Source organism: Oryctolagus cuniculus, chromosome 11 (assembly GCF_964237555.1).
Source record: "Oryctolagus cuniculus chromosome 11, mOryCun1.1, whole genome shotgun sequence".
Classification (NCBI taxonomy): Eukaryota; Metazoa; Chordata; class Mammalia; order Lagomorpha; family Leporidae; genus Oryctolagus; species Oryctolagus cuniculus.
Window position 1 is genome coordinate 23,240,882 of NC_091442.1, and position 14,390 is coordinate 23,255,271.

A 14,390-nucleotide genomic window follows, 5' to 3' on the forward strand; every position below is an offset into this window, starting at 1 on the left:
CACTTATCTCTGACCACCTAGCATATATAAATGGGTTGTTTGTTTATTGTCCATCTCTTCAAGCGGGGCTGTAACCTCCATGAGGGCTGCGTCTTTGTTTTGTTCAGAATAGTGTCTAACATATACCAAGTTCTCAGTAAGTACTTACTGAATGAAAACAATTGTTCCTGCACAACTCTTTTACTTCAAATAGACTTGATCTTCTCACTGTCCCAATATAATAATAATGGCAGCTAATATTAAGTTCTTCCAGTGTCCCAGGTATTAAATACATGTGTGTTATTTTATTCAATTTTACCTAATTGACAAGTCCATAAGGATAAAAGTTATTTTTATCCCTATTTTACAACTAAGAAAACTGAGGCTCAAAGAGGTTAAGTAACTTGTCCAAGATTAAACAGCTAGTTAGTGGCAGAAATAGGACTCAAACTAGGTTAATCTCAACCAAAACCCATTTTTCTGATCATTATACTGCCTTATTAGAACTTTCTCCTTTTTGTTAAAAAATGTTTAACTTAATTAATTAATTAATTTGACAGGCAGAGCAACAGAAAGAGAGAGAGGTAGAGACAAAGATCTTCCACACACTGGTTCACTACCCAAATGGCCACAACATCCATGGTTGGGCCAGGCCAAACCCAGGAGCCAGAAACTCCATCAGGTTTTCCCACAAAGGTGGCAGAAACTTAAATACCTGAGCCATCATCTGCTGCTTCCCAGGTGCATTAGCAGAGAGCTGGGTCAGAAGAAAAGTAGCCAAGACTCAAACTAGCACTCCAATATGGGATGTGAATGTTGCAAGTGAAGCTTAACTCACTGCACCACAATGGTGGCCCAATGCTTTCTCCTTTCTGTGAACTATTTGTGTAAGTGGCTCTTTGCAGTTTGACCAATAACTGCTTTCAGATTATTTTATCTAGGCCCATTTTATCTTGCCAAACACAATGTAAACACCAGGAAACTAGGATCTGAGATATTTAAAACAGATAACACTGTTCATCTGGTAATTTTGTTTTTAAAGATTTATTTATTTATTTGAAAGTCAGAGTTACAAAAGAGAGGGAGAGACACACACACACAGAGATATCTTCCATCTGCTGGTTCACTCCCTGAATGGCCTTAACGGCCAGGGCTGGGCTAGGCCAGGCCAAAACCAGGAGCCAGGAGTTTCATCTGGATCTCCCACATCAGTGCAGGGGCACAAGCATTTGAGCCATGTTCTGCTGCTTTCCCAGGCACATTAGCAGGAAGCTTGATTGGAGCAGCAGGGACTAGAACCGGCACCCATATGGGATGCTGGTGCTGCGTATGGTGGCTTAACTTGCTGTGCCACAGCACCGGTCCCTCATCTGGTGATTCTAAGCAAACTGATTTTCTCTTTCATCTGTCATAGTCAAGCGTTGCATTAATAGAGTAGCGAGGCAGTATCATGTGAAGAAGAGAACAGTTGACTAGGGGGTAGGTTTTGTGGCACAGCAGATTAAGCTGCCACTTGGGATGCCGGCATTCTGTAACGAAGTGCCTGAGATGGAGTCTGGCCTACTGTTTCTTATCCGGCTTCCTACTAATGCACATGCTGAAAGGCGGCATGTGATGGCTCAAATACTTAGGTCCCTGCCACACACATAGGAGACCGGGATGCAGTTTCTGTCTCCTGGCTTAATTTTGGCCCATCCCTGGCTGTTGCAGGCATTAGGGGAATGAAGCAAATATGAAGCAACATTTGAAAGTGAGGCAACATATGTAAGCTATCTCTCAGGGCCAATATGTGGCAAAGTGGGTTAAGCTGCTGCCTGAAATGCTGGCATCCCAGTATGGGTGCCAGTTCAAGTCCTGGTTGCTCCACTTCCAATCCAGCTATCTGCTAATGTTCCTAGGAAAGCAGCAGATGATCCAAGTGCTTGGGGCCTCAGCACCATGTGGGAAAACTTGGATGAAGCTCCTGGCTCCTGACTTGAGTCTGGCCCAATCCCAGCCACTGTGACCATTTGGAGAGTGAACCAGCAGATGAAGATTCTCTCTCTCTCTCTCCCATTCTTGATCTGTAACTCTGCCTTTCAAATAAATTAAATTAAATTTTAAAAAGATCCCTTTTTCTGTCTTCTGTTCCTCCACTTTTTAAATAAAGAAAATAAATTTTAAAAAGAATAGTTGACTAGGGGGCCAGCCCTGTGGCACAGTGGGTTAAAGCCTTGGCCTGAAGCACTGGCATCCCATATGGGCACCAGTTCTAGTCCTGGCTGCTCCTCTTCCAATCCAGCTCTCTGCTATGGCCTGGGAAAGCAGTAGAAGATGGCCCAAGTCCTTGGGCCCCTGCACCTGCATGGGAGACCTGGAAGAAGCTCCTGGATCCTGGTTTCGGATCGGCACATCTCTGGCCATTGCTGCCATCTGGGAAGTGAACCAGCAGATGGAAGACCTCGCTCCGTCTCTACCTCTCTCTGTAACTCTGTCTTTCAAATAAATAAAATAAATCTTTAAAAAAAATAGTTGACTAGGAGTGAGAATATCTGGAGATAAGTGTCAGTTCTTTTTTTAAAATATTTATTTATTTTATTTGAAAGTCAGAGTTACACACACACACACAGAGAGAGAGAGAGAGAGAGAGAGAATGAGAGAGAGAGAGAGAGAGAGAGAGAGAATGTCTTCCATCCGCTGCTTCACTCCCCAATTGTCTGCAATGGCTTGAACTGGGCCAATCTGAATCCAGGAGCCAGGAGCTTCATCCAGGTCTCCCACGTGGGTGCAGGGGCCCAAGGACTTGGGCCATCTTCTACTGCTTCCCTAGACCATAGCAGAGAGCTGGATTGGAAGTGGAGCAGCCAGGACTCAAACCAGTGCCCATATGGGATGTCAGCATGGTAGGTTTTACTCATTATGCCACAGCACTGGCCCCTCAGTTCTGTCTTTAAACAGATATATGGTCCTTGAGCAAGTCACTTAGCCTCTCTTGTCTTAATCTACCCATCTAAAGAGAATTGGCCTAGAAGAACTCTCTAACAGTCATTTCAAGTTCTAAAAATACTATTATTCCATGAACATTCATAATGTGTTAAACCAAAAGTGAGGCCAAATTCCAATATGGAATTTTATCCAATATGGTTCGATTTTGGATAGTGAAGTACTTTCCTCAGAGAATTATTTCTTTTGTAGATCAGTTAATCCAATGACTCCAAAATTAGTGTTCCATGAAATACTGCTTCTTGAGATATTAACAACATAATATAAAATGTGTTTGGGTCTCAAAGAAATTTGAGAAATAAAATATTAAACAAAATCAGTAAGATATCTCTACTGTAGGACTTAGAGACTTTACTATGTTAACACATATTGGGAATGCCACACAAAGGCAATATATTATGTAATGCTCTCCCATTTCATTCATTTCATGAATTAAGAAGCCCCTACTAGTATCACTTGTTTTTTGTTTTGTTTTGTTTTGTTTGTTTGTTTTTTGTTTTTTGACAGGCAGAGTGGATAGTGAGAGAGAGAGAGAGAAAGGTCTTCCTTTGCCGTTGGTTCACCCTCCAATGGCCGCCACGGCTGGCGCGCTGCGGCCGGCGCACCGCGCTGATCTGAAGGCAGGAGCCAGGTGCTCATCCTGGTCTCCCATGGGGTGCAGGGCCCAAGCACTTGGACCATCCTCCACTGCCTTCCCGGGCCACAGCAGAGAGCTGGCCTGGAAGAAGGGCAACCGGGAAAAAAAATCCAGCGCTCCGACCGGGACTAGAACCCGGTGTGCCGGCACCGCTAGGTGGAGGATTAGCCTATTGAGCCGCGGCGCCGGCCTAGAAGCCCCTACTAGTATGACATGTAATTAGGGGTTCCTTGAGCATTCTTTGGAAAACACAGATCTAATCTACTCTGTCATTTTACAGATGGAATAAGAAGGGTTCTCTAGGGCCTGTTTGGGGAGGGTGGTAGGGGAACCAGTGCCTCAAGAAAAATGGGCCTCAGGATTCTGGAGTAATATCCAACAATTGAAAAACTCTGCCTGTGTTTTCTCAGTCTTTCACCAGGCACTTGAGTGCTTTCAAACCCAGGAACAAATTTAAACACAGGGGCCAATGGCATGGCCTAGTGAGTAAAGCCTCTGTCTGTAACCAGCATCCCATATGAGTAGTCCTGGCTGCTCCACTTCCCAGTCAGCTCCCTGCTAATGGCCTGGGAAAAGCAAAGAAGATGGCCCAGATACCTGGGGCCCCTGCACCCATGTGGGAGACCCAGAAGAAGTTCCTGGCTCCTGGCTTTGGCCTGACCCAGCACTGGCCATGTGGGCATCTGGCGAGTAGGCCAGCAGATAGAAGACCCTTCTCCCTTTCTCCCTGTTACTCTTTCGAAATAAATAGATAAATCTCAAAAAAAAAAAAAAATTTAAACACAAGCACTCCTTTACAGATTTTAAAAGATTTTCCAATCCTCAAGGAGCCTAGGAGGTAAGTATAAGCATTGGCTGGAGCTCAAGCATAAGCCTTAGAGCAAGAACTAAGAGTCTCACCGAACATAAAAGGGAGTGTTTCAGTGGCAAAATAACTCCTTGCATTGTGCAACAGTAATGTGATAATAGACCACTCACATTTGTATAATGCTTTCTAATAAATACTTTTGCAATATCATTCAATTTCATTCTTATAAACATCTAGTGAAGAAAATCAAGGGAAGAGACATTATCCCCATTTTATGGGAGAAGAAACCGATCATCACACAGCGAAGTTAATGGCAGAGTAGGAATGTAAAACTAAATTTCCTGTCTCTCAGGTTAGGTCTTTTCTCAAAATATTATCATATAAACTGGGAAAATTTTGACTGTGAGCCAATTTAAGACTTCCATGAAGCATCCAGACATCTCAAATTGACTAACTAAAAAATGGATTTATTCTCAGACTGCTCATAGGTGGTGAGGCAGAAAAAATACCCTAATTTCTGAAATTTCAAAATGCTACTTGGGATCAGTATAGTAATACCTCCTGGAGACCTAAGTTGCAAGGAGGAGGGGGTTTTAGAAAGTTTTAGAGAGGGGTTTAGAAAGTTCCCACAGTGGAGTCACAGACTTAGGGTTGAATCCTGACTCTACCACTTACTCATATTATGATTTTATTTGCTATTTAACATTTCAATGCTTCATTTCTTCACCTATGAAATGAACTAAGAATATCTATTCTGCAACATTATTAAGAGGCCAAGGAAATAGAGGGGTGGTAGAGTGTCATGTTTAAGGTTAAGAATGTAAACTCTATAATAACATCTGAGTTTGAACTTCAGCCCTGTTTCTCAGCTTTTTTTTTTTTTTGACTTTGGATAAATCTTTGCTTTAACTTCTCAGAATTTCAGTGTTCGCATTTATAAAACAATGAAAAACAAATAGTGCTTTTGTAGTTGAATCAAATGAGATACTATTTAAGCACTTAAGCACAGTGTCTGGCACATAGCTCAATGAAAGGGGAATGATAATGGTGCTAGATGGTGGTAAAAAAAAAATACCCAATTTCCTTTCAAAGCAAGAATGAGAAAGAAAGCTACTTGGTCCTCATCTTCCATCCACCCACTCCCACCCTTACTCTCCAACCACAAGCCAAGAACAAGACTAGAAGTCAGGATACTTATTTGGCTTCGAATGCCAATTCTGTCACACACTAGTTATGTCATTTAACTTTCTTGAGGTATATTTTAGACATTAAGTTAATGATATTTTGCTTGCTGTACTGGCTTGTATGTATCAAATGAGCTAATGGATTTTAAAGCACATTGTGAACTGTAAAACACTGTATTCAAGGATACTTCAAAATGTTCATGGGACAACAGAGTTAAAATATAAGTTCAGTTTGTTCCAAACGTTTTTGAAATAATGCATAATTTTTTATAATACATATTTTCCATGGACTTTTTGAAGACTGCTCATAGATGCTTTTATCTACTAGACAATAAGATAGAAATTTTTACCAGTAAAAAGCAACTTTATCTCCAAGTTTTTTCTCATAGACATTTCGATCCAATACATTGTAGCAGATGTTGGTAGTTGCTCCTTTCATCCACTCAATGAAGATTTTCCCTTTAGTCACATCAAAGTTGTACTGGAGAAATGGGCCAGGGCATGGGGTCTTCCAATAAAATTCCTTCGCAATGTCTCCCCAAAATTCTGCAACAGAAAGGGAAGCCCACACATCACTGAACTTCTCAGACATATTTATCCTCAGACTGTCTTCCATTCTATGTACAGGACCACATTGCAACTTCCCTGCCCTCGGACCCACCACTGATTCCCTCCTTCACCTGTCTAATTTTGTCATCTTCCCCTGTTGTAACCTGTCTTCTATTCCCAAGGCCTGAATCTTGACTCAAAAATTTCCTTCTTTCCCAAAATTTTCTCTATTTTTTACCCTCTATTCAAATCATAGCCACACAGAACCTAGCACAATGCCTAGCACACAGTAGAAAATCAATAAATTTATAATGAAACAATTAGTAAAGGAAGAAATTCTTTACCCACAGAGCTTTTCATGATCATCTGTTTTTTTTCCCCTTGGTTTGTTCATTCTGTTTCAGTAGCAATTTATTGAGCTATTTATTCTCCTGCTACTGCTTGCATTAGGGTTACTCATTATGAGACAGATTTTGCTTTAAGGTCTTTATTATCTCATTTAGTCCTTACCACAATCCCAGGAGGTATGCATTATTTTCATTTTCATTTTATAGATTTAAATATCAAAGCTCAGAGAGGTTCAGTAACTTGTCCAAGTTTACCTGTGTTACTAAGTCAAGATTTGAACTTCCCTGAGGAAGACCTTTTTTGCTAAAATCCAAAAAAAAAAAAAAAGAATTGTTCTTTATTCCCTTACCCAAAAGCAGTATTAACAAATGCAATGAGAGGGAACCAAGGATATAAGTTAAGAGGAAATGCTTGAGACCAAAACACTGAAAATAAGGGAAAGAATAGCAGGAATTTATGTAAGACGTGATGTATAAACTGGGCAGATGATGCACTTCCTCTGTATGTGATAAGGAATCTGGTATTTATCCTAAGAGCAATAGAACATTATTGAAGGTTTTCAGCAAGACAGTGACATGATCAGATTTACATTCTTAAAATATCTGCCTTGTTACTTTAGCAAATCCAGAGAATTTAGGATATTCCAAGTACTAATCAGCAGTCAGAGGAGACTGAGACACTTAAAATAGTAACAATGGGAAGAATCTTAGAAACCATCACCCCCATGGGCTGGTGCTGTGGTGTAGCAGGTAAAGCCCCAGTCTGCAGTGCTGGCATCCTATATGGGTGCCAGTTCAAGTCCCGGCTGCCCCACTTCTGATCCATCTCTCTGCTATGGCCTGGAAAAGCAGTAGAAGATGGCCCAAGTCCTTAGGCTTCTGCACCCCTGTGGGTGCAGAGACCTGGAAGAAGCTCCTGGCTTCAGATGGGCCCAGCTCTGGCTGTTGCAGCCATTTGGAGAGTGAACCAGCTGATAAAAGATCTCTCTCTCTCCCCCTCCCTCCTTCCCTCCCTCCCTCTCTCTCTGCCTCTGAATTCCGTAACTCTTTCAAATAAATTCCGTAACTCTTTCCAGATAAATATATAAATCTTAAAGAAAAATGATCACCCCTTCAATTTGTAAGAAACAAATTCATAGAGACTGAGTGATTTGTTCAAGGTTACCTGATTTTTACAATATAATTGGAGAGAGAACATTAATATATGAAATATTTTTGCATGTACAAAACAGAATACACTTGAAAACTAAATTGCACAGTTTATAACTTTGCAATCTATTAAAGAAATCCAAATTAAATCAACCCCAAAGTACCATTATACACCTATATAACTAGCAAAGATTTTTAGAAAATGATTAAACCCAATATCTGGTTAGCTCTGAGAAAACAGATAGTCTTACACAACAATGGCACTGTAAGAAATCAGCACAGTTTTACAAGATAGCAGGATAACGCCTATCAGAAACCATAAAAAATTTTATACCATTTTATCTGCTAACTCAACTTTGGGGAATATTCTCCAAGAAAATAATCCCAAAGAGGAAAAAAGTGATTACTAAAGAGATGTTTATAGCAACACTATTTATAATAGTGAAACTGGAAACAACTCAAAAGTCCAACAATAACACACTGATGAAAATTAGTAATACAAGTAGTAATACAACAGAATACTAAATGGCCACTAAAGAGAAAGTAAATGAGAATTGACTTTTAATGATGTCATTAATGTACCAAGGACTAGACTAACTTCATTTAATCTTTAAGACATCGTAGATCAATGAAGAATATATTAATTATCCTAATTTACAGATGAGAAGACTGAAGTTCAGAAAGCACAAAAAACTCTCCCAAGGACTACAAAGTTAGTAAAAAGAATACAGTTAAAAACATTTTTAAGTGATAAGAATAGACACAAATTATATAAAATTATTTATGGGCCAGCACCGCGGCTCACTAGGCTAATCCTCCGCCTGCAGCACCGGCACACCGGGTTCTAGTCCTGGTCGGGACACCGGATTCTGTCCCAGTTGCCCCTCTTCCAGGCCAGCTCTCTGCTGTGGCCCGGGAAGGCAGTGGAGGATGGCCCAAGTGCTTGGGCCCTGCACCCACATGGGAGACCAGGAGAAGCACCTGGCTCCTGCCATCGGATCAGCGCAGTGTGCCAGCCGCAGGCACCGGCTGCAGTGGCCATTGGAGGGTGAACCAACTGAAAAGGAAGACCTTTCCTCTCTCTCTCTCTCTCTCTCTCTCTCACTGTCCACTCTGCCTGTCAAAAAAATAAAAAATAAAAAAAATATTTATGGACATTTATGTCCATCAACAAAGAATGAAGAAATTGAGTTTTATGCTCATTTCACTTTTCTTTTCTTTTTTTTCTTTCTTTTTTTTTTTTTTTTTTTTTTTTTGTAGAGGTGATGGGGTGGGTGAAGGAATTTAGATGTGTCATTGGTACATATTGCAAGTACTGAAGTTCAAAAGGAAAAAAGATGAGTATAGGTTGGGATGACCAGGGAAAGCTTTGTGGAATTAGAGGAGCAGAAGGAAATAACCAAAGGTAAGGAGGTGGGAAGGGACTTGTGTGTATCCGGGATATTAGGAAGAATGACTTATCTAGAATGAGGGGCATGGTAGAGAATAGTGGGAAATAAGGATGCCAGATACTTAGAGGCTTCGAAGAAAAACAGAATTTTATTTTGAAAGTGGAATAAAGAACTGTTGAAAGTTTTTGCAATGACGTATGAAAGTATCAATCTAGATAAATCTACTAGAAAGACTGAAGATGATGAGAATAGGAGAGAAGAAATTAGGAGGTTAAAGAGCGTAGGAATAGAAGAAAAGGCAAATCTAGAGACTTTTTTTTTTTTTTTTTTTTTGACAGACAGAGTGGACAGTGAGAGAGAGAGACAGAGAGAAAGGTCTTCCTTTGCCGTTGGTTCACCCTCCAATGGCCGCCGCGGCCGGCGCGCTGCGGCCGGCGCACCGCGCTGATCCGATGGCAGGAGCCAGGAGCCAGGTGCTTTTCCTGGTCTCCCATGGGGTGCAGGGCCCAAGCACCTGGGCCATCCTCCACTGCACTCCCTGGCCATAGCAGAGAGCTGGCCTCGAAGAGGGGCAACCGGGACAGAATCCGGCACCCCAACCGGGACTAGAACCCGGTGTGCCGGCGCCGCTAGGCGGAGGATTAGCCTAGTGAGCCGCGGCGCCGGCCTAGAGACATTTTTAAGGAGTATTTTGACAGAATTTGGTGAGAAGCATAATGTGAGGGGGAAAGCAACAGCATTGTTTTTAGGAGTATAGGTTCTACAGTGAAGACGGCCTCGTTGAAGTCCCAACTCTACCACCAACTAGCTTTATGACCTTCTGCAAGTCAGTTAACCTCTCTAAGCTTCAGTTTCCATCTCTGAAAATGGAGATAACAGTTCCTACATCAAATCAAACTGGAATTGTGCTTAGCAAGCAGTAAGCAATCTATAACTTGATAAGATAAGTAGATACACCTCATTAGAGGAGAGGAGGATGAAAGAGATTTATGGTATGCAATAGAGCCATTGACACTGACAAGAATTAGAAAATAAGGGAGAAGAGCAGGTTTTGGAGGGAAAACTGGTAAATTCCCACCACAGTCATGTTGAATATGGTTTAACATCAAGGGATATCAATACAAAGGGTCTACAGTTTTAGGAAGTTGTGAGCAGAGCGTTAGTGAGATGCTGGGTAGAAAGCCACTTACATAGGAGTTATCAAGGCAGTAACAGCTCACCCCTGGAAAAAAGACAAACTCACGATGGAGAAAGTATAGAGAGGAAAGAGTTGTGAAGAGGTCTAAGGACTCAAACCTGGACACCGCCTGCAGCAACCACTCTACACTTGATCCAATCTTAGCCCACTGCTCAGTAATCACTCCATCCACATTGTCCTTGTTACCAGACTAACCACCATCTACTGAATGCACACCAGGCACTCTACAATGCACACTTTACTTATTACCTATTGAGTCCTCATGCAATTCTATGAGTCAGGTATTATTCCTATCTTACTGATGAAAAGGAATCTCAGGTTTAAAAATCAAAGGACCCCCCCCCCCTCAGTGAATGAGTGGCAGAGCTAAATGTAGGTTTTCCTGGATTTGATTCATTCTCCCTGCTTGACCCACCACCAAACATCACACTGCTCCCCTTGTACCCCATCCCCAGGTCAAGTGCAAAGGCAGGGGATTTTCCTCACGTATTTTAAAAGGCATGCGACCATCTGTCACAATCTCTGAGTTATTACAATCCCAGCCCAAAATTTAAAGAAAAAAGAAAACAAACAAAATAATCAACTGGATGTTTTGAGAGGTATTTAGTCTCATGGGTTACTTCCGTTGTGAGTTCTTGTATATTAAAAGTAGACGAGGGGCCCCACCCCCAATTTTCAGGGCTCCAAGATGGAGACCAGACCCGTTACAGTTCCCCAGCAGTTGAGATTAGTTCACGGGTTAAAGGTCTCCGAAGGCAGCGGCTGGGCTGCTGTGAAAGAAGGCAAAGAAAACCTATCCGCGGCCCTGCTCCGTCCCCTAGAGCTCCCCTGTCCCTCCCTCTCATTAAACTTAGGCTCTCCTCACGGAAACCCCCCTCGACTCTCAAGGAACCCCGCATCCCCCCCCACAGACCCTCCATCTCGTGGCAACCCACGTCTCCTCACGGAACCCCCAAGTCCCCAGGGAGCTGCCCAGCTCCGAGGGAACCCTCATCTTCTCACGGAACCCTTCTCGTCAGAGGATCCGCATCTCCTCCTGGAATCCCTTCTCCACCTCCTCAGAGAAATCCAATTCTTCCCTCACAGAGCCTCCATGCCCTCACGAACCCTCAACTTCCCACGGGAGCCCCACCACCCTCCGGGGAACCCCCGCGCCTCTCCTCACTGACGCCCCCAGGCCCGCCTGGGCCCGGCCTCACCCCGCGGCTCCTCCACGGAGCTCCGGTGCAGCTCGCGGTAGCGCTGCAGCGAGGGGACGTGCGCGGAGCGTCTGACCTCGGGCGGCGGAGACCAGCTCCGAGCCCGATCCCCGGCTCCCGCTTCCTCCCGGCTCCCGCTCTCGTTGCGGCTCCCGCTGCCGCTCCGGCCCCGCTCCTCGGGAAGCCCCATCGCAAGTTCCAAGCCCCGTGGCCGCCTTTGCGAACGCCGCGAGTGCCCGGGCGCGGAAAACAAGCCGGCCTAGAGGCGGAGCCTCAGGAGAGGGGAGGGGCTTGGCGGGCGGAGGCGGGGCTTAGGCAGCAGAGGTGGGCGGAGCCATGCTCTATATGGGCGAGATAAAAACGACGGAGATAAGGAAAAGTCGAGGGATGGGGCGGGGCTGAGCTGCCGGAAGGGGTGCGGCCATAAAGTGAAAGCAGAAGGGGTGGAGCCAAGAGTGACAGGAGAGAGGGTGGGACCGTGGAATGACATATGAGGGGCGGGGCCAGGCGTGACAGGCGAGGAGGTGGGCCCGTGGAGTGATGGGGTGTAGCCGGGGCTGGATGTGACAGGAGAGGAGGCAGGGCCATGGAGTGACCAGCTTGGGGTCTTGGAGTGACAGATGAGGGGTTGGGTTAGGGCGGAGCTCGAGCGAGAAAAGGCTGAGCCAACGAGAGGAGTCGGTTCAGGCCCACCGCGGAGCCGCCCCGCGGTCTGATTGCACAATCCTGTCACCCCACCGAGTTGGCAGCCAGGTGGAGCAGGGTCCCTTCCGGGTGACACCCTTCACCCTGGGTGCCCGCGCTCTAAGCAACACCCCCACTCGGCTCTCTGGAAAATCTCCTACCGCGACCTTGAGGGCAGCGCCCGGGCAAAGATCCTCTTTCTACCAGTCCCGGGACCAGCTTAGCTTTTCCCCCACCTCTGGGGACGTCTTGGATTTCCTCACCTCCACCAATTTTCACCCAGCTGTAAAGTACAAGAACTCATTAAGCGAAGACCTGATGTTCCTTCGGGTCTTTGCTAATGAACCCACCTGCTCACCGCTCGGACGATGAACCCAGGAAGGGGAAGTAGCTTGCGCAAGGTTGCAGAGTAAACAAAGGTGAGGGCCAACCTAGGTTCCCCGGCTCCAGGTCTGCTTTTACCGCTTCATCGGCTGAAGTTAAGGCTCGTGAAATAGCAGTCTGTGCAAGCGGGAGTAATTATATACATTCTCTTTGCTTCGCAATCTCTACACTCCACTAGGCGCTCCCTCCCACCCGCCATGATCTGGGCTGTTCCCTCCAATTTCCCTCTACCCACTGCCCCCGCCCCAATACCAGAAAATAGAAGCCAAGCAGGACCCTTCTTCTTCAACCTACATTCACCACAGAGACAGGTCCACCTCCACTCATCAGTTCACAGATAGGCTGTTAAGGCAAGAAGCATTTTTTTTTAAGTTATCTATTTATTTGAAAGGCAGAGTTACAAAGAGAGAAAGAGAGAGAGAGAGAGAGAGAGAGAGAGAGACTGACTCTCCATATGCTGGTTCACACTCCAAATGGCCGTAACAGCAAGGGCTGAGTCAAGCTAGCCCAAAGCAAAGCCAGGAGCCAGGAGCTTCCTCCAGCTCTCCCCCTTGGATACAGGGGCCCAGAGACTTGAGTCATCTTGTGCTGCTTTTCCAGGTGCATTATCAGGAAGCTGGATTGAAAGTAGAACAGCCAGGACTTGAACTGGCACCCATATGGGATGCTGGCTTGGCAGGTGGCAGCTTCACCTGTTCAACCACAATGCCAGCCCCAAGAAGGATCCTTAAATAACTAACTCTGAGAATGATTCTGAGGCCTGAAGCAGGCAGCCCCTGTCTATGAAGTCTGCACAAAACTTGTGATCTTATCCCAGCCTCTCTTCCCATTTGCCCCTCTGTCGTACTCCTAGCTGACCGTAAGCCCAGAAAACCCTAAGCTGAGGAAAGCTCCCCTGATGTTCCGACAGGCTCCATAATGTACCCAATCCCGAGGGAGAGGACCTCGGGGCCCACTGTAGGGGTACAAGATCTTGCAGAGAGCAGATGGATCCTCCTGAGGGGACAGACACGTCACTGAGGCCACGTCAACTGCACTGGGGACACACCTCTCGTGCATTCCACTAAGGGACACAGATCTTGCAGGAGTTCTCAGCCCCCATGGAAGCTCTGAGCCCTGCTAATAGCACATGAATGATACTGAAGGACGCAGACCATAACGAGAACATGAATTTCTCTATGGGAGACGTAGGAGATAAATGAGGTGTGGCCCTCTTGAGAGGACTCTGTGGGCTGAGGAACCTCCAATTTCATGGAGGGGGTGGATCTCTGAGGGAGCCCGCCTTCAAAGAAGTGTAACAGACTCTCCCGGCTTCACTGGGAGAGGAAGGCACATGCAATACACACTCTACATGCTGCAAGACTGGTTCAAGTCCTGGCTACTCTGCTTCTTTTTTTATTATTTATTATTTTTTAAATGTTCATTTATTTACTTATTTGAAGAGTTGGAGAGGGGGAAGACAGAGAGAGAGAGAGAGAGAGAGAGATATCTTCCATCTGCTTTTTGCAGAAGCCCAGAACTGCACCCAAGTCTCCCACATGGGTGCAGGGGCCCAGGCACTCAGGCCATCCTCTACTGCCTTCCCAGGTGCTTTGCAGGGAGCTACAGCAGACGCACAGAAGCCAAGACTTGAACTGGTACTCCAAATGGGATGCCATTGTGGCAAACAGAGGCTTAACATGATGCACCACAATGCCAGCCCCAGGCTGCTCTCTTTCTGATCTAGTTTTCTGCTAATGCATCCTGGAAGCAGGAAATGATGGCTCAAGTGCCTGAGCCCCTACTACCCACGTGGGAGACCTGCATGGAGTTCTGGGCTTCTGGCTTACTCTGGTTGGTGGATAGAAGATTTCTCTCTGTTTCTCTTTGTGCCTGTCGCTCTGCCTTCCGAGTAGATGA

At 45.1% G+C, this 14,390-nt stretch overlaps 1 protein-coding gene across 2 annotated transcripts in view; it reads right to left on the reverse strand.

The window, feature by feature from the left end:
- ACSS2 (acyl-CoA synthetase short chain family member 2) overlaps positions 1 to 11,817 on the reverse strand; it is a 47,349-nt gene extending 35,532 nt beyond the window's left edge. The window contains exons 1-2 of one of the 2 annotated variants that reach the window (XM_002710792.5): positions 11,424 to 11,817; positions 5,941 to 6,136 (exon numbers count right to left, since the gene is read on the reverse strand). In XM_002710792.5, coding sequence (XP_002710838.1) covers positions 5,941 to 6,136; positions 11,424 to 11,613 — 386 coding nt within the window. In that variant the 5' untranslated portion in view covers positions 11,614 to 11,817. The remainder of the gene's footprint in view (positions 1 to 5,940; positions 6,137 to 11,423) is intronic. The other variant, XM_002710791.5, reaches the window with a different exon arrangement.
- Positions 11,818 to 14,390: the final 2,573 nt, after the last annotated feature.